At 44.7% G+C, this 27,597-nt stretch overlaps 1 protein-coding gene across 1 annotated transcript in view; it reads right to left on the bottom strand.

Annotated features, from left to right (window-relative positions):
• CFAP47 (cilia and flagella associated protein 47) overlaps positions 1-27,597 on the bottom strand; it is a 2,216,809-nt gene that overhangs the window by 1,299,065 nt on the left and 890,147 nt on the right. Inside the window, exon 42 of the mRNA XM_069204610.1 lies at positions 15,079-15,224. Coding sequence (XP_069060711.1) covers positions 15,079-15,224 — 146 coding nt within the window. The remainder of the gene's footprint in view (positions 1-15,078; positions 15,225-27,597) is intronic.

Here is a 27,597-nt window from a genome sequence, read left to right as displayed (position 1 = left end):
CTGTAATTTCCCACAAATCGTAGTAGTACCTTAGAAGGAAATAGCCTGTATTAGATGATTCAGTGGCGCACTGGCTAAAGTTAATACCTTCATATGCAATGTGTCCCATTTCTTCAATTTCCCGTCACGTGCAATGGCAGAAAAAGATTCATACATCAATGCCTAAGCCAAGGCCTGAACAATCAAACTCCCAGTAATGGTATAAGAAGTTACGTGTGGTGGATCAGAAAGAACAGCTCTTAGACACGGCTAAGTTCAACTGTTGTCTATACCAAGAACTCAACACTTGACCCATTTCCACATCATTTAGAGGCAAAGCACACCCTGAAGTTTAATTTCCAGCCATATATTGGTGAATAAATAGGATTTGGGTTCCACTGTATGCATATGGATTGCCAACCTCACCGCAAAGTGTACTTGTTCAGCTGAAATAGGTCCTCTTGGAACTTGAAAATTTACCTCAGCGGACATTTCAAGTCAACTAGCATTTTGCAAATCAACTAACAGAACAGTATCATGTCCAATGTAATAAGCAATTCATCCTCAATATCACCATCCTCAACTCTTTCCCTAGAACAATCTGGTATTTAGATAGGATCAGACTCTGACCCAAATAAATGTTGCATTACTTGGTTAGAGCTTTTAATAGCAGGTGTAGAACTTTCTGGAAATATCAATGTGAAGCTGAATTTAGAAAAAAGTGAACGGCCCATCGCTGGAGCAGATTTCAAAGCAGATGATGAAAACTACACATTCTATGTCACACAGTGCCTCAGAACATACTTCTCCAATGTAATATCATTCTTCTGCATCATAATCATTTTTGGACCTGAAAACATTACCACAGCATTCTAAGAGGTCATGTCCGGCACCAAAGCGAAAGTCACCAGAATCACAATGGCCAGAGGAAACTTCACAAAAAGTATGATGACTGAAAGAAATGTCCCATTGGGGCCCCTAATAAAGATCTCAAGCATGATCTGTTTGAACTCTTAAACTTTCTCTACTAACGAATAGGCTGTAGAGAAAGCATATTTCTATAAAAGTTCCAGACCTGAAATAGGTTCAGCGAAAGAAGTTGTCTCATTGGACCTTTATTTCTTTTCTAGCCATGAGTATATCTGTAGTATCCGTTCATATGTTTTTATGTCTCCTGTATAAAGAATGACTCCATGAGCAAGAATGGGTATGAGTCCTACTTGTTTAATATAAATAAAACATGCTTTTCAGGGAAGCCACCATCAACTTGGCCTCCTTCTCCCAAATTTCCTTCAGGTGCATAAGAGTACACAAAGAGCAAGATGCAACATCATTAGAATTGCTTATGCATCACAAAATGCTCCAGTACATATCCATGACTGACACTGGATGACCGCGCTTGCGGCATGGCTTAATAATGATGACTTTGGAGGGAGCATATCCCAAAAATCAAAAAAGTAATCAACAGACATTGAATGAGAAATGGAGAAAACTCAGCAGCTCCAAGTCATGTATAGATGAAGGAACAGAAAAAAGGGAAGTGGTTCACCAATGGGCAAGTTTCTTTCATGTAGTTTAGGCACAGTCTTTAAACTTCATGGAATGTCATGGGATGCAAACTGCATCAGTGATGTATATGGCTATGGAAAATTGTTCATCTGCGACGTCAAAGGACAGTACCAGGCTTTGATGATGGGGATGGCTATAGAAACATTTTCAGATGCAGTCTATTGTCAGGGAAGGTGTTCAATCAAGGAATCTGCAGATGGGATTTATCATTTACTGGGAAGCCAAGTTTATGATAAAGTGTGACTGCGCAGGGCTGGACCACCAAAGCAAATTTGGGGGTGATATTCTTAGCAATCAAATGCCCTTTCAGTCATTCAGATAGCGGTACTGACTGTGCAAGTGGGCCATCATCACAGCCATAATCTTAGTTATAATACACATGTAGGACACCAGATCAAACAGGAGAAGTGGAAACAGGCAGTGCTCATAACGCAACATAAACCTCAGGCATACTGTGTAATGGGTTGTCGGGCCCCTGCGTTTCAATAGACGAGGGCAAAAAAAACTATTGCAGAAAGTTGGTGCTGTGTATTTAAGTAATAACTATATTAAATTTGAGATACTAATGATGGAAGCATTTAATGGGGTGAAAAGCAGGGACTTTAGTTTTGCAGCACTTTTTGTAACTTGATAGAAATGTTATGCCTTCTCCACAAAAATTCACTCTCTATGAAAAACACAAAAAAAAACAATTGCCCCTCGAGGTCAATAGAGAACTCAATTGTCTTCAGGCTCACTTTGCAACATAGTATGATTTCAGTAACCACAGAGTAAGAAACTACGTCTACCATATCAATGCTTGTTTGCACGACTTGCATGGAATCATAGATGTCATTGTGTATAAGGTCATAAATTCTCAATGAGTCATACAAACTGGAGAATGCCAGAGTAGCCATCATTTGCACAGCAAAGGAGTATCTCAAAAGATGACATGTACCATGAGTGGCTCTCAACCCCAGGGTATCTGATCCAAAAAAAACTTGTGACAAAGTGCATTAAGGTATTTGAAATCCTTATCTTAAGGAACATAAAGGACTGTGTGTGAGAAAGTAGCCTCTTTCTAGCCTTGTTACCCCCACTTTTGGCCTGTTTGTGAGTGTATGTCAGGGTGTTTTCACTGTCTCACTGGGATCCTGCTAACCAGGGCCCAGTGCTCATAGTGAAAACCATATGTTTTCAGTATGTTTGTTATGTGTCACTGGGACCCTGCTAGTCAGGACCCCAGTGCTCATAAGTTTGTGACCTATATATGTGTTCCCTGTGTGATGCCTAACTGTCTCACTGAGGCTCTGCTAACCAGAACCTCAGTGGTTATGCTCTCTCTTTACAAATTGTCACTAACAGGCTAGTGACCAATTTCACCAATTCATATTGGCATACTGGAACACCCTTATAATTCCCTAGTATATGGTACTGAGGTACCCAGGGTATTGGGGTTCCAGGAGATCCCTATGGGCTGCAGCATTTCTTTTGCCACCCATAGGGAGCTCTGACAATTCTTACACAGGCCTGCCACTGCAGCCTGAGTGAAATAACGTCCACGTTATTTCACAGCCATTTACCACTGCACTTAAGTAACTTATAAGTCACCTATATGTCTAACCTTTACCTGGTAAAGGTTGGGTGCTAAGTTACTTAGTGTGTGGGCACCCTGGCACTAGCCAAGGTGCTCCCACATTGTTCAGGGCAAATTCCCCGGACTTTGTGAGTGCTGGGACACCATTACACGCGTGCACTATACATATGTCACTACATATGTATAGCGTCACAATGGTAACTCCGAACATGGCCATGTAACGAATAAGCTGTTCTTGTGGAGGATTGTTGAACAGTACTAATAAAACTCGGATTGTGATATAAACAAAAGTTTGGTTGATAATTTACGAAGAATACTGAACATACGAACAACTTCTAACTCTGTCTTTATACCACGAGTGCTACGACTCTTGTTTGTATGGCCATGTAACATGTCTAAGATCATGGAATTGTCACCCCAATTCTGGCATTGGGGAGACAATTCCACGATCCCCTGAGTCTCTAGCACAGACCCGGGTACTGCCAAACTACCTTTCCCGGGGTTTCACTGCAGCTGCTGCTGCTGCCAACCCCTCAGACAGGTTTCTGCCCTCCTGGGGTCCAGCCAGGCTTGGCCCAGGAAGGCAGAACAAAGGACTTCCTCAGAGAGAGGGTGTTACACCCTCTCCCTTTGGAAAAAGGTGTCTGGGCTGGGGAGGAGTAGCCTCCCCCAGCCTCTGGAAATGCTTTGATGGCCACAGATGGTGCCCATCTCTGCATAAGCCAGTCTACACCAGTTCAGGGATCCCCTAGCCCTGCTCTGGCGCGAAACTGGACAAAGGAAAGGGGAGTGACCACTCCCCTGACCTGCACCTCCCCTGGGACGTGCCCAGAGAGCCTCCAGTGTGCTCCAGACCTCTGCCATCTTGGAAACAGAGGTGCTACTGGCACACTGGACTGCTCTGAGTGGCCAGGGCCAGCAGGTGACATCAGAGACTCCTTCTGATAGGCTCTTACCTGTGTTGCTAGCCTATCCTCCTTCCTAAGTAGCCAAACCTCCTTTTCTGGCTATTTAGGGTCTCTGCTTTGGGGAATTCTTTAGATAACGAATGCAAGAGCTCATCAGAGTTCCTCTGCATCTCTCTCTTCACCTTCTGCCAAGGAATCGACCGCTGGCTGCTCTGGAAGCATGCAAAACTGCAACAAAGTAGCAAAGACGACTACTGCGACCTTGTAACGCTGATCCGGCCGCCTTCTCGACTGTTTTTCTGGTGGTGCATGCTGTGGGGGTAGTCTGCCTCCTCTCTGCACTAGAAGCTCCGAAGAAATCTCTCGTGGGTCGACGAAATCTTCCCCCTGCAACCGCAGGCACCAAAAGACTGCATCGCCGGTCCTCTGGGTCTCCTCTCAGCACGACGAGCGAGGTCCCTTGAACTCAGCAACCAAGTGACTCCCACAGTCCAGTGACTCTTCAGTCCAAGTTTGGCGGAGGTAAGTCCTTGCCTCCCCACGCTAGACTGCATTGCTGGGAACCGCGTGATTTGCAGCTGCTCCGGCTCCTGTGCACTCTTCCAGGATTTCCTTTGTGCACAGCCAAGCCTGGGTCCCCGGCACTCTAACCTGCAGTGCACGACCTCCTGAGTTGTCCTCCGGCGTCGTGGGACCCTCCTTTGTGACTTCGGGTGAGCTCCGGTTCACTCTACTTCGTAGTGCCTGTTCCGGCACTTCTGCGGGTGCTGCTTGCTTCTGAGTGGGCTCTTTGTCTTGCTGGACGCCCCCTCTGTCTCCTCACGCAATTGGCGACATCCTGGTCCCTCCTGGGCCACAGCAGCATCCAAAAATCTTAACTGCGACCCTTGCAGCTAGCAAGGCTTGTTTGCGGTCTTTCTGCACGGAAACACCTCTGCAAGCTTCTTCACGACGTGGGTCATCCATCCTCCAAAGGGGAAGTTTCTAGCCCTTGTCGTTCTTGCAGAATCCACAGCTTCTACCATCCGGTGGCAGCTTCTTTGCACTAACAGCTGGCATTTCCTGGGCATCTGCCCACTCCCGACTTGATCGTGACTCTTGGACTTGGTCCCCTTGTTCCACAGGTACCCTTGTCTGGAAATCCATCGTTGTTGCATTGCTGGTGTTTGTCTTCCTGGCAGAATTCCCCTATCACAACTTCTGTGCTCTCTGGGGAACTTAGGTGCACTTTGCACCCACTTTTCAGGGTCTTGGGGTGGGCTATTTTTCTAACCCTCACTGTTTTCTTACAGTCCCAGCGACCCTTTACAAGGTCACATAGGTTTGGGGTCCATTCGTGGTTCGCATTCCACTTCTAGAGTATATGGTTTGTGTTGCCCCTAGCCCTATGTGCCCCCATTGCATTCTATTGTGACTATACATTGCTTGCACTGTTTTCTATTGCTATTACTGCATATTTTGGTATTGTGTACATATATCTTGTGTATATTTGCTATCCTCATACTGAGGATACTCACTGAGATACTTTGGCATATTGTCATAAAAATAAAGTACCTTTATTTTTAGTATATCTGTGTATTGTGCTTTCTTATGATATTGTGCATATGACACCAGTGGTATAGTAGGAGCTTTACACGCCTCCTAGTTCAGCGTAAGCTGCTCTGCTAACCTACCTTTTCTATCAGCCTAAGCTGCTAGACACTCCTCTACACTAATAAGGGATACCTGGACCTGGTGCAAGGTGTAAGTACCCCTTGGTACCCACTACAAGCCATGCCAGCCTCCTACACTGTGTTCTGCCTAAGCTACAGCATGAGACCTGGATTACCAAAAACTCTGGGCTGGATTGGAAGATTAGAAAACCTGGTCTTAATGTTCAGGTCTGCTGCTGTAACAGTTTGAGGTTTCTCCAATACTTTATGCACATTTTTGATAAGCATCTTAATATAAGGAATGATGGAGTCAAAGGTTTGCTTATTGTTCAACATCTACACTGTCAGGGTAGATTTTGACTGAAGTAAGCATAGCGGAATTACTGTGTTTCTGCCCCCTTTAATGATAACACAAAAATGGGCATGCTTGGCTGAAGTGGGTCCATAAGGGACCTGAAGAACGAGTTACTTACCTTCGGTAACGACTTTTCTGGTGGATACATTAGCTACCTGTGGATTCCTCACCTAATGAATACTCCCATGGCGTCAGCATTCAACGGAAATCTTCTTCCTAGTCTCTGCACGTCGACGAGGACGTCACCCTAGCCCACGCGACGCCGTCTGACGTCATACAGGCAATATGAGGTCCTCGCCGACGTGCCGACGTCAGTACCAACATTTTTTACGTGCATGAGAACAATAACCCAATGCAATGAATGACCCAATGCAATGAAAAAGCAAGGCAACATCCCATAACATTGTAAAATACACAACATTGCAATAAAATGGCAGTAGAATTAATATAACTCTCTTTTTTTTTTTTTTAAACAAACAATATATGCAAATCATGTATATACACAAAGATATATACATATATATATATATATACACACATATAATTATATACAAGTATCCATATATACAACATCTATTGCAACCTTGAAGACCAAGAGGAGTGCACTCATGGATTATTTGGTAAGACCAGAAAGGCAACGGGGAGGCGGGTGGGACCGTGAGGAATCCACAGGTAGCTAATGTATCCACCAGAAAAGTCGTTACCGAAGGTAAGTAACTCGTTCTTCTGATGGATACAACTACCTGTGGATTCCTCACCTAATGAATAGAGTCCCAAAGCAGTACCACTCCCGGTGGTGGGTGCCGTAATGGTCAAACCAAGAAATCCTGCAGCACTGACCGTGCAAAATGGCCGTCCCTTCTGACCTCAGAGTCCAAACAATAATGTTTCGCAAAAGTGTGAAGGGACGACCAAGTTGCGGCCTTGCAGATGTTGACCACAGGAACACCCCTGGCCAAGGCCGTAGTGGCCGACTTAGCTCTGGTGGAATGAGCTCTAATGCCATCAGGAGGATCCTTCTTTGCCAAAGAGTAACAGATTTTAATGCAAAGAACAACCCACCTGGAGAGTGTTCTCTTGTGGACTGCCTTTCCTCTCTTCTTGCCCACGTATCCGATGAACAGCTGATCCTCCAGCCTGAAGTCCTTCGTTCTATCCATGTAGAAGCTTAACGCCCTCTTTGGGTCCAATCGATGTAGTCTCTCTTCCTCCTTTGAAGGATGAGGCGGAGGATAGAACGTAGACAAAGTAATTGTCTGGGCCAAATGGAAGGGTGAAACAACCTTCGGGAGGAAAGCAGCCTTGGTCCTCAACACCACCTTATCCCCATAAAAAGTTGTATAAGGGGGTTTTACCGATAAGGCTTGCAACTCACTCACTCTCCTTGCAGATGTTATAGCCACCAGGAAGACTGTTTTAATAACCAAATACCTTAAGGGGCAAGAATGCATAGGCTCAAAAGGGGACCCCATAAGGAAAGTAAGGACCAAGGACAAATCCCATTGGGGCATAACAAATGGTTTTGGAGGATATTTATTTAAAAGACCTTTCAAGAATCTGAGAACAATAGGGGATTTAAATAACGATGGTTGATCTGGAAGACAAATGAAGGCTGACAGGGCAGACAAATAACCTTTAATGGTAGCCACTGCACAACCTTTCTGCGCTAGAGACAAAGCAAACGACAAAACATCTGATAGATGAGCATGTAAAGGATCAATCTGCCTCTCTCCACACCACATAACAAATTTAGACCACCTATTAGCGTAGATAGATTTAGTGGAGTGTCGCCTGGCCGCTAATATAACATCCACTACATCAGGCGGGAGAGAGAAGGAACTCAGGTTGCCCCGTTCAATCTCCAGGCATGTAGGTGTAGACTCTGGAGGTTGGGGTGTAAAACCTGCCCCTGCGACTGCGAGAGGAGGTCTGCCCTGAGAGGGAGACAGAGCGGAGGGCACAGCGAGAGTTGGAGAAGGTCGGAATACCACACCCTCCTTGGCCAATCCGGAGCTATTAAGATTACTTGAGCCCGGTCTTGGCGAATCTTCCTCAACACTCGAGGAATCAAGGGTATGGGGGGAAACGCGTAAAGCAACTGGTCGCACCAGGTTATCAGAAACGCGTCCCCCAATGCTCCCTGCACCGGATACTGGAGGCTACAGAATAACGGACATTGCGCGTTCTCCCGAGTGGCAAACAGATCTATCCGAGGAAACCCCCACATCTGGAAGATTAAACGGACTTGATCCACTCGTGGTCGGCCGAAAAATGGCGACTGAGACTGTCCGCACGTACATTCAAGACCCCGGCCAGATGATTTGCTACCAAGCAAATCTGATGGTCCTTTGCCCAGGACCATAGTCGAAGAGCTTCTCTGCAGAGAAGGTACGACCCTACTCCTCCCTGTTTGTTTATGTACCACATCGTGGTAGTATTGTCCGTCAGGACCTGTACCGACTGACCACGAAGGGAAGGGAGGAAGGCCTTGAGAGCCAGACGTACAGCCCGTAACTCTAACAGATTGATATGAAACATCCATTCCTCTGGAGACCAAAGTCCTTTGATCTCCAGATCCCCCAGATGAGCTCCCCACCCTAGAGTGGAAGCATCCGTTATGACCGTGGCCACTGGTGGCGACAGCGCGAACGGCTTTCCTTGTGAAAGATTGTTGCTCGCAATCCACCACTTCAAGTCCACAGCAGCATCTCTGGAGATCTTGACAGCACCTTCTAGATCTCCCTTGTGTTGAGACCACTGCCTTCGGAGGCACCACTGAAGAGCCCTCATGTGCCAGCGAGCATGCGTGACCAACAGTATGCAGGAGGCAAACAGACCGAGCAGACGAAGGACCTTGAGGACTGGAACTACCGCTCCATTTCGAAACATTGGAACAAATTCCTGAATATCTTGAACCCGCTGAGGCGGAGGAAAGGCTCGATTCAATGTTGTATCCAGTACTGCCCCTATGAACAGGAGGCGCTGAGAGGGCTCCAGGTGAGATTTGGGCACGTTCACCGAAAAGCCCAGGTCGAACAACAACTGGGTTGTTGACTGCAGATGATACGACACAAGCTCCGGGGACTTGGCTTTGATCAACCAGTCGTCCAAGTAAGGGAATACTGCTATTCCCTTCCTTCTGAGCTCTGCCGCAACCACTGACATCACCTTCGTGAAGACTCGAGGTGCTGAAGTAAGACCAAATGGGAGGACCGCCAACTGATAATGTTGCGACCCTACCACAAACCGGAGATACTTCCTGTGCGACTTGAGTATCGGGATATGAAAATAAGCATCCTGCAAGTCGACAGACACCATCCAATCTTCTTTGTTCAACGCCAAAAGCACCTGTGCTAGGGTCAGCATCTTGAACTTTTCCTGATTGAGGAACCAATTCAAGATCCTCAGATCCAGGATCGGTCTCAACCGACCATCTTTCTTGGGAATCAGGAAGTACCTTGAGTAACAACCTTGACCCCTTTCCTGCTCTGGAACCAACTCCACCGCGCCCTTTGAAAGGAGGACTTGAACCTCCTGTTCTAGCAACAGGAGGTGTTCTTCTGAACAATAAGATGGGCGGGGCGGGAGGGGGGGCGGAAACTCCCGAAAGGGAAGGGTGTAGCCTTTCTCCACAATACAGATAACCCAAGTGTCCGTTGTAATAGTGTCCCACTTGTGGAGAAAATGCTGTAATCTTCCCCCTACAGGAGAGGAGTGAGTGGGAAATGGTGGAAGCCTAAGGCTGCTTTCCCTGCTGCACCCCTCTAGAGGACGAGGAAGAGGCAGAGTGCTGCTGAGAGGCTCCTCTGGAACGGGCCCTACCTCTCCCCCTAAATGATCTATAGGGGTGAGAAGAGGCGGGTTGCTGGAATTTTCCCCGAAAGGAAGAGGAGGAAGAGCCACGTCCAAATCCACGAAACCTCCTAAAAAATCTGGAGGAGGTAGAAGAAGGGGCTTGTAGTCCTAATGATTTGGCTGTGGCCCGGCTTTCTTTGAACCTCTCCAGGGCCGAATCCGCCTTGGCCCCAAACAGTTTGTCCCCATCAAACGGGAGGTCCAACAGGGTCGACTGCACGTCCGCAGAGAACCCTGAGTTGCGAAGCCAAGCCTGTCTCCTCGCAACCACAGCCGTGCCCATCGCCCTAGCCACTGAGTCAGTCGTATCCAACCCAGATTGGATAACCTGGGTCGCAGCAGCCTGGGCATCGGAGACGATATTCAAAAGCCCTTGGGGAAGCTCCGTATGGGAAGATGTTATTTCGTCCATAAGAGCATAGATGTACCTCCCCAAGATACATGACGCGTTGGTGGACTTCAGCGCCATGCTGCAGGATGAGAATATTTTCTTGGACTGAGAGTCCAACTTCTTGGAGTCTCTATCCCCCGGCACCGTTGGAAAAGATCCAGGCGCAGATCTAGAAGAACAGGAGGCCTGGACCACCAAGCTCTCCGGCGTAGGGTGTCTGGACAGAAAGCCAAGGTCAGATGGAGCAGCCCGATACCTCCTGGCCACAGCCCTATGAACAGCCGGGGGAAGACACTGGCTTCTTCCACACCTCCAACACCGGGTCAAGCAAAGCCTCATTGAATGGTAAAAGAGGCTCCGCTGCAGTAGAGGCCGGATGCAGGATCTCAGTTAACAAATTCTGCTTCGCCTCCGCTACCGGCAAAGGCAATTCAAGAAAGTTAGCTGCCTTTCTCACCACAGCGTGAAAAGTGGCTGCCTCCTCAGTATACTCCCCTGGAGATGACAAGTCTCACTCAGGGGAAGTATCCAGCCCACTAGCTGTATCCAGTCCATGAAGACCTTCGCCAGAATCCTCTATCGCTCCTTCTTCCAGGACCCGTTGATATTCCTGTTCCTCCAAGAGACAGAGAGCACGTCTCCTAGAATGTAACCTCTCCTCAATACGCGGCGTCGACATGGATCCATCCGACGCCATGTCAGGCGCCACAGGCAGCTTCGACGCCAAGGTAGGAGCCGGATGCAGAGAGGCGTGTCTCGGAGCCGATGGTCCTGTCGGAGTCACTGGTCGAAACTCCGAAGTCGACTGGATGGAAACCTCCGGAGCCGAAACCTCTGGGGCAACCGGAGTGGACACCGGAGTCGACACTGGCGCCGAACCCACATTCCCTAAGGGGAGAAAGGGCATGAAGGGTGCTGGCCTTAGTGGCGCCGGAGCACCCAAGGTGAAAGCCAATGGCCCCGAAGGACCAGTTGGAGCACCTCCTGGAGCCATCTGCTGAAAGATGGTATACATCGCATTCAAAAATGCGGTATTATCAGCTCCAGGGGCAGGAAAAGCCGGATACTGGGGTGCCTGAATCGAAGGCGACCCCGACGCCAGCCTCGACGTCTGTGACGCCGGAGAGAACACCTGAGGCTGCGGCACTTCAATCACTGAAGATGTCTGCCCAGGCGAAGTCAGCGAAGCTGGAGAAGGCAACGGCGTCGATGGATGTGGAGTGACTGTGGGACTGACCTCCCAAGTCTTACGACGCCGAGCCGAAGGCGACCTCGATCGAGACCTCTGGCTGGAATGGCGGCGTGAATCCCTACGGCGGCGGGAATCTCGATGGCACCGATGAGTCTTCGGCGAGGAGGACTTCCTATGATGCTTTTTCTCCTTCCTCTTTGACTTCGCCATGAAGAGTTTAGCCTCTTGCTCTTTTAGGACCTTGGGATTCATGTGTTGGCATGAATCACATGTTGCGACGTCGTGGTCGGAGCTTAAGCACCATAAACAGTCTGAGTGCGGGTCCGTAACAGACATCTTGCCCCCACACTCCCGACAGGGCTTGAAACCAGACTTCCTCTGAGACATAGTAACTCTCAGATAAAAATCACGCAGCAGAAAAACACACTGTAACTTCAAAAGCAACAGTAGCTCCCTCGAAGATAACAGTTTCGAATGCACGGAAAAAAGGGAACTGACGTCGGCACGTCGGCGAGGACCTCTTATTGCCTGTATGACGTCAGACGGCGTCGCGTGGGCTAGGGTGACGTCCTCGTCGACGTGCAGAGACTAGGAAGAAGATTTCCGTTGAATGCTGACGCCATGGGAGTATTCATTAGGTGAGGAATCCACAGGTAGTTGTATCCATCAGAAATTCTATTTTCATTAAGTTATGAACCCCAATGACAATTTGCAAAGTCAGCTGAAATTATTGTATATAAATGGAAGCAGGTTACTCACTTTACTTTTTGTCATCTAGAATATTGGGTAGTGGGCTGACAAACATCTGAATTCGAGCCAAAAATATTGATGAACCAAGTTTCAGACTTGTCGTGGGTGGAATTTGCAGGATTTCATTCTTCTGTAGATGGTCTTACTGGCTTAGCTCTCAAAGAATGTAAAATAAGTAGTGAAATCACCTTTGGAAGCCTAAAGATTGATCTTAGCAACTTTGTCAAAGACATTGCAGAGGCTTGGATAAAGCTTTGTGTTTTGTTGGCTCACAAAGTGGATTAGGACAGACCTTGGATAATCACAATCACAGCCATCACAGACGGTCAATCAGCACAAGGAAGGCAGCAGGACAGTAGAGGATCCAAAGGGTGTACAAGAACCTTGAAAAGTGCCAGCATATCTTCTTTGAAATTTTAAATCTGATCTGACAGGTGGAGGCTTCAGCAGAAGGAAATCTTACCTTTCTGAATGCCTCGACTATCAGCACAGGATCAGAAAAGTACAAAGGCCACTATTTGGATCTAGTCTACTTTTTATTATAATTTTAAACACTTGTCCTAGTGTTTTTTATGTTTATTTGGAGAAGGACTATAATTGTCCTTCATCGAGGTCAAAACTTATTTACAATGCCTCTCCCAAACACTCTTGAGATGCACTTGAGCACACATTTCGGACGACATAGGTTCACACAATCTACACAGGCACCTGAGGCTGACTGGGTGTGACAAACCTCTGTTTGCAGTATGACACAACCGTGAAGATTTCGTAGGAGACACCTTCAGAAATAGAAACAATATGTTTAAATGTTGAGAACAAAAGCTGATGAAATTCTGCAGCTCAGGGTCCGGGTTCTCTGGAGGCACAGATAGAAACAGACTTCCCTAGAGCATGAGAACTTTTATTGTGGAGCTTCTTTATCACTTCTGTTTGTTTCTTGCTACTCAATTCCTGGCACCGAACTGATCCGTCTGCAGCCAGTGACAAAACTAATTTGAATATGAGACAGTTATTACCATAAAAAAGGTTCAGATAACCACAGGTACATAAAAGTAGCAAGAACTTGGAGAATTGGAGAATTGAGAATAGAAGAAATCGGCATTGTGAAAACCTGGTACACAGTCTTGAATATAAACAAAGAAAGAAGGAAATGCAATTCCTCATTCTTAGCCTATCTGTGAAGATAATTTCTAAGTAACTATTTGATATCAGGCTGGAAAATAGATAAGCGTTTTAATATTTCCTTCTATGTTTTAGGACACTAAAGAATTGTTAATTTAGACTGAAGAACTCAGATAAATGTATTATATTTACCTAGGTCTGAAAACCAAGCAAACATCCCAGTTCTTTCCTCCCTCTCCCCCACTCAACCCTCACACATAGGTTGTAAGCAGGCCTGGAGAACCTGTGCTTTCCTTAAAGCACACCACAGCTTCAGAGACGTTTAGGGTGCAGCACGCCAGCCACCGAGGACTACGTTACACCGACAATACTGTTTATAACAGAAAAGCACTGAAGCTTTGACTCTTCTGAGCTGACTCTTACTCCCTTTCTCATGTGTGCAGCTGATGGGTTCATGTCTGCTATTGAAACGAGTGCCAGTGCTTAATTCGAGCCGGTGAGTACCAGTCGGGGCCACTTATCTTTGGGGACCAGTACTTATTTTTCCTGATCACACATTTCACGAGATCAAGACAGGGAAAAACACTCATAGGGGAAAGAAAGAGGACGAGATAGATGGAAAACCCGTTACAACGGGAGAAAGCAGGAACCTGAGAGAGCGTTATAAAGTGACAGGGAGTGTCTGACAGGATTAAAGAGGCATGAGATAGATTCAAGGTTACCACTCTTGGTATTCTGCGCAATGACTTTTAATAGCGCCGGACACTGGTTTCTGAGTTGACCTTGGGTACCGGTACTCATTCTTTGACAAATTAAGCGCTGACTCCCACACCGTAATCGAAAGCAAGCTACAGACTAGCAAGCAAAATTGAAATAAGGGAACGTATCGGAGACCCAATGGATTTTTTATAAACATTTCATCAATTCTTCAGTGCTAAAAACTTGATATTTTGCTCATACAAACATACAGGCTACATTCTAAAACCACAAGGACATATTGTTAATAAAAATGTGTGTTTAAAACAAAATCACCCCTCCTCCACAAACATGTGGCAAATTGTAGCAAGGACTTTTGCATTTGGTGCCTCTTACTTCGACCTCAGAAATCCAAGGCCCATGGCTAACAGCAGGGGCAATGAGAAGGCTCTTAACATTCTAGTAGAGGAGAAGTGTGGAGACAGTGAACTCAAAAGCCTTATTTCTAAACTCATCATTATCTAATTTTCAATTTTCCTCCTACCCATTACTGTCATTTCATTTCATAGCAGGACCGTTTTAAACACCATTTTATCCAAACTTATATTAATGATGCATTGAGTAGGGAACGTTTTATATTTACTGTGTTTTTTAACGTTTTCCTAACCGCTATAGAGTACTCCGACATTTTGGAGAAAGATAAGTAGGTATCTGTAAACTTTTAAATGTATTTCTTTATGAAATCCCTGTGCTGTGTTTCTAGAATGGTGGATTTGGTGATGCCACCTAGTCTCTTGCGGCATATCACTCAGAAACATGCTTTTATACAGCACTATACTTCAGACTTTTGTAGTTTGCTGTTAATTGCAGATTTCATTATCACCCACGTTAATGGTACTCAATGTACCGACCTCTGGTAGGTTCAAGTCTGGGTTAGCCTTACAGGGATTCCAACTAGTGACCCTCAGGCACAGCATATATCAAGCAGCAAGTCCCTTTACATAAAACAATAAGGTGCATTAATCATTTTTACCTTTTTGTTCATCAGAATGACAGTACAGTAGCGCTTTCCCACGTGAAACGGAAGAAAGTCAACTTTCAAGGAAGCCGGCAGTGCTGCGTCTATTTGGAGGTTCTCCACGGAGCAGAAAAACTCTCTTAAATGACCGGGTTGGACCGCTGCCAAAACAAGATTTGAGTGTGCTTAAAACGAGGAAAAGAAGTAAAGGTAAGCCAGGAGCAAACTAGAAATTACCCAACAGCTTTATTTTGTGCATCAACTTTGAAGATATATTTAAATTGACAGATAACATACATTTCAACCAAGTCAAATTCTTAGAAATTTCGGGAAATCAGGAACAATTCTCAGTTGTGCACAATAAGAGGTTTGCATTTCCAAATTCCATATTATATAGCATATAGTACCCACAACAGTACGGGACAATAATGCAAGTCACAGAGAAGGACTGGGCCATACAGAGGCAGAAGTCCCAGAATTGAGTGCCTTTATAAGGTTAAGGAAATATGAGGTGACAATCATAGTTGGGGATATTTTATTTCTTATAATACAGCCACAGTCTCTGTTCCAAGTTTTCCTGTGCCACGTTTGAGATCTTCAGCTAGTCCTGGCTTATTTTTTAAAGCCAAGAGTACTTTGCTTGCTTGGATTTGTATGCATGGTTTACAATTTAAATATTTAAAATGGGCCTGGGCGAAATTTCCTTCACTTTGGTGAATCTCGTGTAATTTGGCGTTACTATTGTTATGTGAAATTCTCAAAATAATGATATCACATCATGTTGCATAATTACGCAGTGACTGGGATAAAAAAAAAAAAAAATTAGGAGTGCTCCCGGCCTATGCAAGCGACCAGAATGCAAGTGGCTGCTCTTTGCAGCGTTTGTGTTTTTGCACAATATGGGTTCTTGCACCAAGAATTGATCAGAGGATGCATTTTGCGCTAAAATACAGACCCAAATGCCAGTTCTGCATTTAGAGTAATTTCCTTTACTTTTTCTGTATTTTCAATCAGTTACGCAAAGGCAAATTATGCAAAATTCACACACCCTTAATTGAAACTACAAGCCCTAGAATGCAACATTTTGTTGGGTAATAAGTAAGGAGAAGAGGAAATGTCACATATTAGACCCGACATCCCTTGGCTGTTATGAAAAAGGAGTTTGAAAGCCAAAAAACAGCACTGCATTATCACAGCATGTAGCTAGTTAAACAAAAAAAAAATAACCTTAAAATGTAATTAAACGGGATTCAAAATATATTATTTTCCATTAATACGCTACTGTACAAATTACAAGGTTCCCTTCTGGAATATCTTAAGCATAGCTATGGAGCATTAAAGCATGCTTGCAATTATTGGTAAAGCCAATAGGTGTAACTATTTTTAAAGACCCAATGCATTTACATTTTCGGTAGAGGCTGCAACAAACAAGTTACTTATCTTCGGTAGCGCATTATCTGGTAGGGACTCTATCAAGCTGCAGATACCTTACACCCACCCATGCCTCCGTGCTCTGCGGACATGTCTAATAGGGTCAGGGATTGTCCCTTTCATGGCCCTAGTTCTTTGCACAGACAAGCTGTTAGTTCTTTCCATGGCTCTGCGCTTCTGGCGTGGAAGTTAGTGAAAAAGGAACTGAGGTAACAACGCCTGGCTGGTGCCTTTATAGGCAACTGTGATGTCACAGATGGCTCCAACTATGCCACGCGGATCCGAACGGCGCCACCAGACAGCACACGCAAGGGTATTGCTCAGCAAAAGTTCTAAATTCCAAGCTGACACAAGGAACTTATAAGGTAAGGAAGTGCAGCTGAAGTCTTTATCAGATATTCTCTTTTATTAATGTAGGCTGCAGTAATTTAGTCCACTACTAGAGGACCCTCAAGTTAGACACAAGTATGTTCTATAGCAGGCCACAAGCACCTTAAGATGGCATTAGAGATCCCATAGTCATAACTTACTACTTATTATATATATACATATATATATATTTTTAAAAACTGCCATCTTCTGGCAGGCATAAATATATGCACTGAAGAGAATGAGATATGTAAGATATGATAGATTAGGTTTGGCAGGTAGGTTAGCAATGTTAGGTAGGCTTGGCATGCTAGACATAGAAGAGTAAGTATGGTAAGTAAGTTATGGTAGTTAAGTTACAGTGAGCATGGGAGGCAGTTATGGCAGGCATGTATGGTAGGTAGTGTAAACTAGGTGTGGTAGGTAGGTTTAATGTAGGTTACATATGGCAAGACCTAAAAGTTTTGTCTGATATTTAAAAATTTGCTTTGAGGTGGGTCACATCGTGCCATTAGGAATGGCGGTAGTCCCCCGGCTTTAGGAACTAAACAGTCTTCAAAATATGAAACTACTGGGTTATCCCTACTATTTGCTTTTCCAGCTATGTCATTCGTCACTTTCATTGCTGGAGGTCAATTTCCTCCATTTGTGTGGCCAGAGTTTGGTAAATGTTTCTCTTTTGTCCTGAGAATGTCCACTTGATCTTTTATTTGAATGTAACCTATGTCAGCAGAAATAAATGTTTCCCATTCAGAGTAGAAGATTGCGTGGACTTGCTCAGGGTCACCTAGAAAATAGACTCAAAGCATTCCCAATTGTTGAGCTTACCTGCTGGTGATACCCTCAAAGAAGTGTCAGGCAACACAATACTTCTTTTAATTGAAGAGATACCTAATTGAGCTTTGCATCTGATGCCAAGGTTTTTGTGTAAGCCTCCAACAGCAGGTTAAAAGCCTAGTCAGGGGCACTCGAGCATCGACACCTTTTGGGATTGATAATAAGCATACCAAGGAGGTGGGTCATAATACTTTTAGGCAAGTGGAGCTTCTAAACTGCAAGCCTAAGGCAGCAAGAGCTATATAAATGATACACTATTGTGACCAAAAGTCAATTTGCACAGTATTAATGACCAGCTTTGATTAGTAATAACACACACTGCAATTAAATCTCTGATTAGAAATAGCATTATCAATTGACATTGTCAATGCTGGCTCTTGTCAGCTCAACAAGAAAGGGACTAAATGACACTGCTATTTTCAAATGAACAGCCATGAACTCTGGCTAGCACAGTCATCCCAGTGTTATACATGACCTCTTAGGCAGCATGCCGCTCCACAAATGAATGGCAAAAGCTACAGACATTGAAAAACTGTCAATTGTGACTGGCAGTGATCCCTGTATTTTACATGACCTCCAGAGACAGCATGCTGCTCCACAGCCTGGTGACAAATCTGTAGAAGGTGAAAGCAAAAAGCTCTTGCAGGCAGGTCAAACACAGAAAGGGGTACACATCACCACTAAGAGGAAGGCAAGTGAGATTAAAATGAAAGCCTTCTAATCTTAAGCAAGGATTCACTCAGTGGAGTACTGCATACAATGCGGTCTACGGAAGACTGCTAGAGCTGTCTAGGATGGGGCTGCAAAAAAAGGATCCCTTTGCTGAACACACTGCATTCAGAATATCAAGCTGATGGTGCTGACCTTGAAAGCAAAAGGAAGAGCATTTTTGGTTAATTAAGAAACCCTGTGGGCCTGTGGCTGTAGTTTGACTGCAAAAACAGCTGTACATCCAAACAGGTTATCATGATAGCAAATAAAAAAATTGTTTTTATTAACTTGCAAGCAAGATTAGTGAACAACTGTAAGGAAGTGGGTTCTGCCCATCAAATGCGCTCAGATTTCTTGCTTTTTGACAACCTGGCATTTCTACTTTTTACTGTGGGCCAGCCTCACAAATTGTGACTTACCAACTGTAAACTCTTGATAAATGGATTGCGCGTGTTTACCACCAGTGTCTGCCTTTTAACACAAGGCTACTGCAACGTAGCAAGTGTAAGGGGAACTTGGCATGTTACACGTGTGCACACATTTAAGGGCTGCGCATGGGAGACCCCTGTTGTGTGCAGTCTGGTAACTGCGCACAGGTAGCCTGGCACAGAGGGGACTCTGCAGAATTAGCCGTTGACCTTGGGTAGGCCTCATAATATTAGTGTACACTCATGGGGAAAGTCAATGTGGTTTACGATTTTGCCTGCAGTGACACTCCATTATACACCTATAGACAGGGCTGCCTTAGACTGTAGCTTTGCTTCCCCTTGGCCTACAGACACCAGAGACGTACAGATTTAGAGTGCTACCTGTGTGAAAAGATCAATCCTGCAAAGTCCAAAGACATATCTGTACAGCTTATAGGTCATCAAGGTATGTCACAGTTCTCTGGCTCAGCTCAAGATCTCAGTCCAGGTCTTTCATCAACTTGCTGTGCAAGTTGATTACATTTCTCTCCAGCATCAGGAAAAAAGGCCTTCCCCACACAAAGGGAGCAATTAACAGTGCTTAACTCCACTCCCAAGGAGGAAAGAGGAGGGGTGGAATGCTCTGCATCAATCAGCTAGCTGTCATACTGTGCCAGGGATAGGCCTCCCCAAGCCCACTAAACAAAGTAGGGAGCCCAAACTTCTGGAGCCAACCCAGGAGGGGCCTCCCTTTGAAGATTTTCTGGGAAGGCCCTGGCAGTAATGTCAGTGAGGGGCAGAGCTACAGCCCCCAGAGGAGATGTGGCTAGCGTCTCCTGGGGGAGGCCCTTTTGAAATGTCCCAGCAGACTGCAAGAAGTTTGGGACAGGGGTGGAGAGGTGATGTAGCACCCCAGGATAGGCCAGAGGTGCATCCATTCTGAAACCTCCTGTCCCCATTTAAAATGTCATGTGCAGGGCAGAGAGCTTTCTTTGGGGTGTGCTTTTCTGCTAGATACTAACACTGGAGACAGCCGCCGCCGACAGTTGGAAGGAAGAACCCCCTGATTGCCATCTGGACTAAGGAGTCTGACTCCAATTGACATCAGGACCCGGGGAATCTGGCCCCTTTATGCCCCCTAAGGACTAATTGGGGAAAACACTGGGCTTCTGCACTGAGGAGACAACCCAGAGGAAAAGAAAGGAGAAAGGCTGGCACAGGAAGCCAGTGAATCCTGCTCCCTGCAAAGTTTGTCACCTTTGAGGGAAGGAGGCCTAATGAAAGTGCTCCAGGTGGCTAGTGCTCGTCACTAGGAGATAGTAAGATCAGAACCAAGCAAAACAGCCCAACAGAGCCCGAGATATCAGCACAAGAAGGATTCTGACCTTTGACCCAAGTGCAATCTCGGATCAAATGGCGTTAAGCTGCCCGGCTGATTTAATCCCCTGGTGTGGGGCAGAGCCCAGTGGTCGCCACAACGAAAGGTCCTAAAACAATAGAGCTGGGAGAGGGTGTACATGGTGCCCCCTCCTTGACCCTCCAAGCCCCCAACCCCCAGACCAGTTTTATAATCTGGGGCCCAGGATACATCTTCGGGCCCTCGATGGCCGCAAACGCAGGGATGTGCTGTTGTGTTTTCCCCGTGCTTCAAGTATGCAAGGAGGGGCCAGGACCCCATCCCTGGGCCATGAGAAGAGGAAACTGCGGGAGAGCGCTGTCGCGCTTCCCCCACGAGTGCAGGAAAGGGCCCAGGACGCCACCCCAGAGAGAGAAGGCTGTTGGGGGAGTGCTGCCGTGCTCCCTTTAAACATGGCAGGACCTCCCCATCCCCATGCCTGTGACTGAGGGGAGCGGGAGGCCACCACAAGTCACTGCACCCAGCCCACAAGACCCGACAGAAGAGTCCTGTCAGCTCCTGCAGCAGCACAAAGGAGTGCTGCACGAGTGCGGAGCCGGAGGGGCAGCCAGGAGTCGGCTCCCTGGGCTGCCCCCCAATGTGAGCCTGCATGGGGTGCCTGGGTGGGGCTGGCCCCCCCGACCCCAAAACAAAAGGTGAGGCAATGCAGTGAAGCTTGCCACAGAATGAAAAGGAAAGAATAAAGGACTGCAGCTCTCCCCCCACTCAGCGGGACAGCCGCCTATTAAAATGCATGTGCTCCGAGGAGCACCCCATAAAGCCCTGCAAAACATTGTCTTGACTTTGCGCACTTCTTACTTTGTGGTGGTCCCAGAATGATGGGTCACCACCAACAGGAGTAAAATGTGCAGTTGGAGCTGTGGGAGCAGCGCAGTCTTCTACCAAAAAGGACTTTTGGGAGTCCCCGCCATAAATTGGGTGAGACTCCAAAAGACTGACTTCCCAGAATTTCCAAGGCAGTTTGAAGCACTCCCCAGGCTGGAGCATGTGCTATTCAGCTGGGAGTGCAGCACTGTCTGGAAGCAAAGTCTATGGCTGCAGTCCCCGTGGCCTGAAGGTGGTTAACATGAGTTTTCATGTTGTGCAATGCCCTCTAGCAGCAAAAGTCTATGATTGCAACTATTGTGATCGTAAATGTGGTGCCCTCTGGGGGCTAGGTTTTAGATGAGTTTTTCATGTTATAAGTTACCTATGAGTACATAAATCATTCAGACATGCACATACATTTTTCTTGCAAATGATTTCTTGAAAACATAATGCTGACGGCAACTCTTCTTCAATGTATACATGCTTTATTACTAGTATTAAATGTGTTCATCTAAAGTTATATTTAAGTATTACATTCAAGAACAAGTTAATGTTTTGACATGTGGTTTGTTGGACTAGACCCCCTTTTGGAGGGCCAAAAGTGATTACACAATGTCACCAAAAGGTATTTCCATCAGCCTTATGTATATTTGTGAATTACTGCAAAGTATTGAGTACAGTGTTTGTAATAAATGTACTTTCTTTCAAAAGAAGAGCACAGACTCGATAATCATTTACTGAGTGTTATTATTGTTTGCCTGGGAATGGTGATTAAAAGCCCACCCCACCACCCTTTAATAGGCATTGGACTGTTGTGCTTCGCTACCCTGAGAGAGTCAAGCGCTTCACAACTGGGATTTTGGTCCCCAGTGGGTGACAGGTGTGAACCCATTACTTGAGCAGGCCACAAGATTAATTGCCTGTTTTCTTACAACAATACCTGCCTTTATTTTATGACCGGCTAATGCACCCATTAAATACAATGGGAAACCCTGTAATCCCAAGGAACAAGGGTTATTAAGCTATTATAGAAAATGTTCCCAAGGTGATCACTTGTGAGAAATATAAGTGCAGTAGAAAAACAAATTCCTACTCACACAAAATGTGACAAGAAAAGTAATGCAAAAACAATTCAAGAATATTGATTGGCTTAATCATTCAAAACTCCTCATATGACAATTCAATAAACAATGCGATGCTATGTGTGACAGCACTGTGCAAAAGTGATCAAGTGAAAAAAATGTGGATAAATATGTATAGTGAAAAACATGTAAAAAACATTACAGGTTAAGAAATTAATCAACCAACAAACAGGACAAATGATTGTGTATACAAAGAGACAAAATCACAATCACACAAAACTGGTAGACCTTCCATTGAATGAACATGTGGTTGCTAACAGGTCAACGTTTAGAATCTGAAAATACGATTTAGAGAGGGTCTTCATCATGACAAATGTAGCTGCCTGGCTTACAGCTGTATCTCTCAGAAGAGAAAACATGAGGGGAGTATGCTAAGATCTTCAAAATAGGTCATTAGCGCAATCATGAAAGCATAAGACTGCCCGTTGACTATTTATCAACCAAATGTTCATTCAATGGAGGGACTACCAGCATTGTTTGATTACATGATTTAGCATTTTTGCATAGATTATCTTTTGTCCTGTTTGATTGATTTCTTATCCTGTATATTTCTTTGTGTGTTGCACTGCACATATTTATCTAATTTTTTTTCGCTTGATCACTTTTGCACTTCATCATCACATGAAGCGCTGCGTTCTTTATTAGAATTGTTATATGAGGAGTTTTGATTATGATTAATCCAATTATTAAATCAAATTGTTTTTGCACTACTTTTAATGTCACATTTGTGAGTAGGAATTATTTTTTCTACTACGCTTATAGGCAAATGCACACAAGCAGCGAGCATTAAAACCATAAATCAACAACTAAAATGTTAATGTGCTAACAAAGTAGATATATCAAATAAACAAAGTTGGAATTCAGCAATGCATCATGTTGCATCTGCAGCTTAAACAAAAGGATTACTTGATCCCACCACCAAAACATATCAGGAACAGAAATGGGACAAGGTAACCATCCACAAAATACCATGGCCTTGGCAGTCAACTCATTCAAGCAATGGCAAACCATGAAAAACACATTAAAGCCAGTAGCATGAGAAGTAGGACACAGATCTCAAACTCTCCACATACTTCATTTGGTGTAAACGTTGCTGCTCTTGCTAAGAGCAGGCAGGCCTAGCAATGTTAGCTTTAGCTGTTAATAACTAACATTGCCACAACATAGGACTTAAAGAGCCAAATTATCCAATACAGAAAGTTAAGCTCCCACATCATCAGTTACGTTTATGCCTGCATGAATTAGGAACTAAAGTATTTGAAGTATTTAAACTACATTTTAAAATGGCAGATTACAAGTGTTATCTTGATTAGAGTGATGTCCCTGTTGAAAGGCACTATAATACAATCTTGGCATACAAGAAGGACAATTTACATCAGCAGATGGCATCACACTCATACTGTTTATTTTTATAAATATTTTATTAGGGTTTTTGAAGTTTAACAGAAGAGACAAACAAGAGTTACCCATTGTGCATATGAAATAGAACTAGAAATGCAACTGCATACAATATAGGGAATAGACCACCAATATCCATATGGGGGTAACTACAGTATCATAACCATCTGAGTCTGGGATACACGGAGCTTAAGATGGACAGTTCTGATCATGCTGTAAATCTCAGAGATGGTTCTTAGCTAATAAGCTGAAACTTAAATGAAACGAGAGAAGACTTAAGAGTCTATCAGTGAATTCCAGAAGTGAAGAGTGCAGTGGTAAAATATAGACAGTACTGCCTAAGAAGGTTATTGCTGCTATACTTTATGGGTATCTGGGTGAGGGGGGACCAAGGACCAGAAAACCGGTCCTCAGGTGTATGAAAAATCCTGTGGGAACAGAAGGATCCTTTTTTGTTATAGAGAGGCTACGTCCCTGATGCATAGCACCACATGTGATGACAAGTATGCTCGTCGGAGAAGGGGGTTTAGCTACTAATGCTACATGTATTTCATTGTGTTATGGCATGCTGCTCAAGGGTATGTTCAGGAGTAGAGGAACACAGAGTCCTTCGAGGGGGTAAGGTATCATCTCTAGACATGTCATCCAATGTCGCCCAAAGCTAATCCCAGTCCACCAGTAGTAGGTATTTACGCAATACTCTGCTCACCTTTCTGTGCAGCATCTTATTTTCTGATTGAACCCACTGCAGAATCATAGATGTGTGCCTGGCATCTTCCACCTACTCGTAATTGCCCTCTGGTCTAGGAAAAGGCAGAGATCCAGGAATTGGGAAGCTGCTTTTTGTCTCTGGGAACATTGGGAAAGTCTTAGGAGCACAATGTTACCAGGTGGGTTGGAGGGGTAGACCAGTACAAGTGGCCAAAGTATGAAGAACATGATTTCAATAATTTGTGAGGGATGGAAACACATCATATAAATCCGCTGGTGGAAAACTACAGTGCGGACAAGAGGAGGGACTCCCTGGGAAACGTCTGTAGACCTGGGCTGTTAAGAGATAAGCTTGATGCAGTATAAAAAAACTAGATCATTTTAAATCAGGCATCACCAGATATTGTGCATAGGTAAGGGAGTGCCCTCATGCATTATTTTACATGCAGTACTCTCCTAAATTCTATCTCCCAGGTCTCTCACAGCTGTTGAAGAGATACCTGTAAATTGGAGCATGGTAACCGTAAAAGTCAACTCACACAGTGTCTACTAAATCCCACATATAATGTATGTGTCGGATGATGTATTGCAGTCTCCATAACCAGTGCTGCCCATGTGGTACATGTGTGAGTAAACCATATGTCAGAAATTGTTCTCTCAATAGCTGAAATGATTGTAATGGACTACTGTGAAATAGATTTATTACTTCCAAGCCAGTTGCCAAACAATACATAAATATTTACCATCCAGACTGGAGTGTTAGTCTGACAGATGCACTGTTTGTAAATACAAATAATAAACTAATTGGTTACAAAAGTAAAACCAATTAGTTGTTTCATGAGAAAAACACACGTGAGACATTTTCTAATTGTTAGTTTATACCCTCAATAACCAGACTTCAGGATCTCTAAGCAGCACAGAAGACACTCTGCTATTTATCTTCTAAAATGGTTTGTGAGCATCGAATAATATCAATGGTCTCCCAGGGCCAAACAAGCAGGAGGGAACGTCCTTTGCTTCCCTGGTGACCTGACAAGTGACCAAAGGCGCCCTTTCCTTAAACACCATGGCAGTGCAGGAAGTGCACAAGTGTCTGTGAAAAGGTAACGACGGGTTAATCATTGGACCACAATACTTTCTGGAAAAATATCTCTAATGATGAATCACTTAGAACAAAATGGTGTCATTGGAGTTTACATCCCTCCTTCACAAGAGAGGTCGGGGGTCATTAAAAAAAATATAAGTGAATTGAATTAAGTATTTGTAAGAAAGCAGGCAAGCTGTGAAATGGCAAGCAGGGCTGCAGCCTCCTTGAGACTGGACAGTTCTCAGCAAAGCCATTTCATTCAAGTACCCAATTAAACTGAAATACCTGTCTCAAGAAGTGAAATCTCAAAGTAATCTAATTCATCACTGTCCTCACGCTCTGGAGATCTGATTAGAACTTCTTTCCCTGCTGACTGCAAGCACATAGATTAAGCACCTTTTAAGTTACGGGTAAAAAAATAGTTTTCTAAAACTAAAGCCTTCGGTAAAAGGGTCTAGTGAATAATAATCAAAAAAACATATTAGAAAAATAAACTGCACACGCAACTCACAAACATGCACCCCAATGGTGCTGAAAATGGATATATGGATGCATGTGACCACGCATTTCATTGGACGGTAACGTAGTAAAAGTCATATAATATGGAGTCTCTGGTTCAAGTTCAGTTTTTTTATTGGGCTGGATACTAACTAGTCCTGTCGGGAAGATTTTTCAAATTTGTAATCTGTTTTTCCTGTATATGTTATAACCCAATTAACTCCTTTGCAAAGGGTCAACATAAATATATTCCCAATTTCTGACATCTCATTCAGATTAATTTCAGCTGTATGCAGACGTAAAATCATTTTAACTTCTTGCACGAGTATTAATTCCAGATTTCTATTTACACCTGTGATATGCCTCTGGGTGGTCGATTTTATTTCGGACACTGTATTTTCCAAAACAAGCATTGGCAATGGCAAAAGCTCTCGCCTATGAGAGAGAACTATTCGTTTTGCAAATGTGTTTTACCATGGTGTACACCAGCATGGCTGCTGTTCAGCATGGCTAAAAGTGAGTGGTGTGGCGTACAGGGGCAGAGAGTGGAGTAGCCTAGAGTGGCACAGAGTGGAATACAGTGGCAAAGAAATAAGTGGCATAGAGTGAGTAGGAAACGTATGTTCCCAGGGACCATGTTGGTACCTGCTTCCCATAGCTGGTGAAACTCCCACTGCCTCCAGTAAACTCAATAGTCTTCATCACCACACAGCTGACAGAAGAAGAAATATGTATAGCTACATTACTGGCACACTTTGAGACAAAGCCTTCTGTACAATATTATCGCCAGCTCCACAGCAAGATGCCAGCCTGAAAAACCCTTGTAGGCATTTATACGTGTTGCAAAAACCAACAAGAAGCAGAGATATCATAATAAAGGAGTCCAACATAATTTGCCTCGCTAGATACGTATTGCACTTCTGGGCACATCTGGTTAGCAAGTAGTCTGTAACCACTGAAATACACAGGGGCGGCTCCTCTGTTAGGGTGGAGGAGCGTACCCCTCCCACCCCCTCCAGCCAGCTACAGAAGCTGCAAAATGTTCACAACTAGGGGATATGGGATGAGGAGCTATGAGGGGGAGTGCTGGGCACTCTCCCTCACTGTGCATGTATGTTTGGCCGGCCAAACACACGTGTAGTAGCAACACAGTTGCTGGGCTGGAGAGGACCTGCACATGCTCCTAGACTGCCTGGGAGCAGCCAGGGTGCTACCAGCCAATCCTGACCCTGCTCTGACCAGCGCCAGGCTTGGCTGCAGGGCAGGCTGGGAGCATGTACCTGTGTGCAGCCAGCAGGGAAGAGGAGCGCAGCATGGGATGCCATCGAAAAGGTAAGTGGTTTTAAAAAAAAAATGTAATATTACATTTTAGTTCCCCCTCCCACACACCCCCCATATGCCGCAACCACCCTGCTCCATTAGAATGAAGCGAGCTGCGAATGGAAATACATTGCACTGTGACTTTGCTCTGCTCCTGAATAAACTTGAGCTCAACCCCTGCTAGCTGTGCACAGAGTAGACAGGCTTGATTTAAGAAAATGTGAAAAGCATTTAGAAGTACCAAAACAGTCACAGTTAAAAAGTTGAAAAGACAATACAATAAAAATCCAACTCCAATTTACACAATAAAAAATAGTTTAACAGGATGACACCAAAACGACAATACTCCATTAAGGGGGAAGTGGGGATATACATTTTTAATCTTCTAAATAAAAGTAG

The sequence above is a fragment of the Pleurodeles waltl genome, chromosome 8 (genome assembly GCF_031143425.1).
Source record: "Pleurodeles waltl isolate 20211129_DDA chromosome 8, aPleWal1.hap1.20221129, whole genome shotgun sequence".
NCBI lineage: Eukaryota > Metazoa > Chordata > Amphibia > Caudata > Salamandridae > Pleurodeles > Pleurodeles waltl.
The sequence above is the reverse complement of the archived record's forward strand: the minus strand, read 5'-3'. Positions and strand labels throughout refer to the sequence as shown.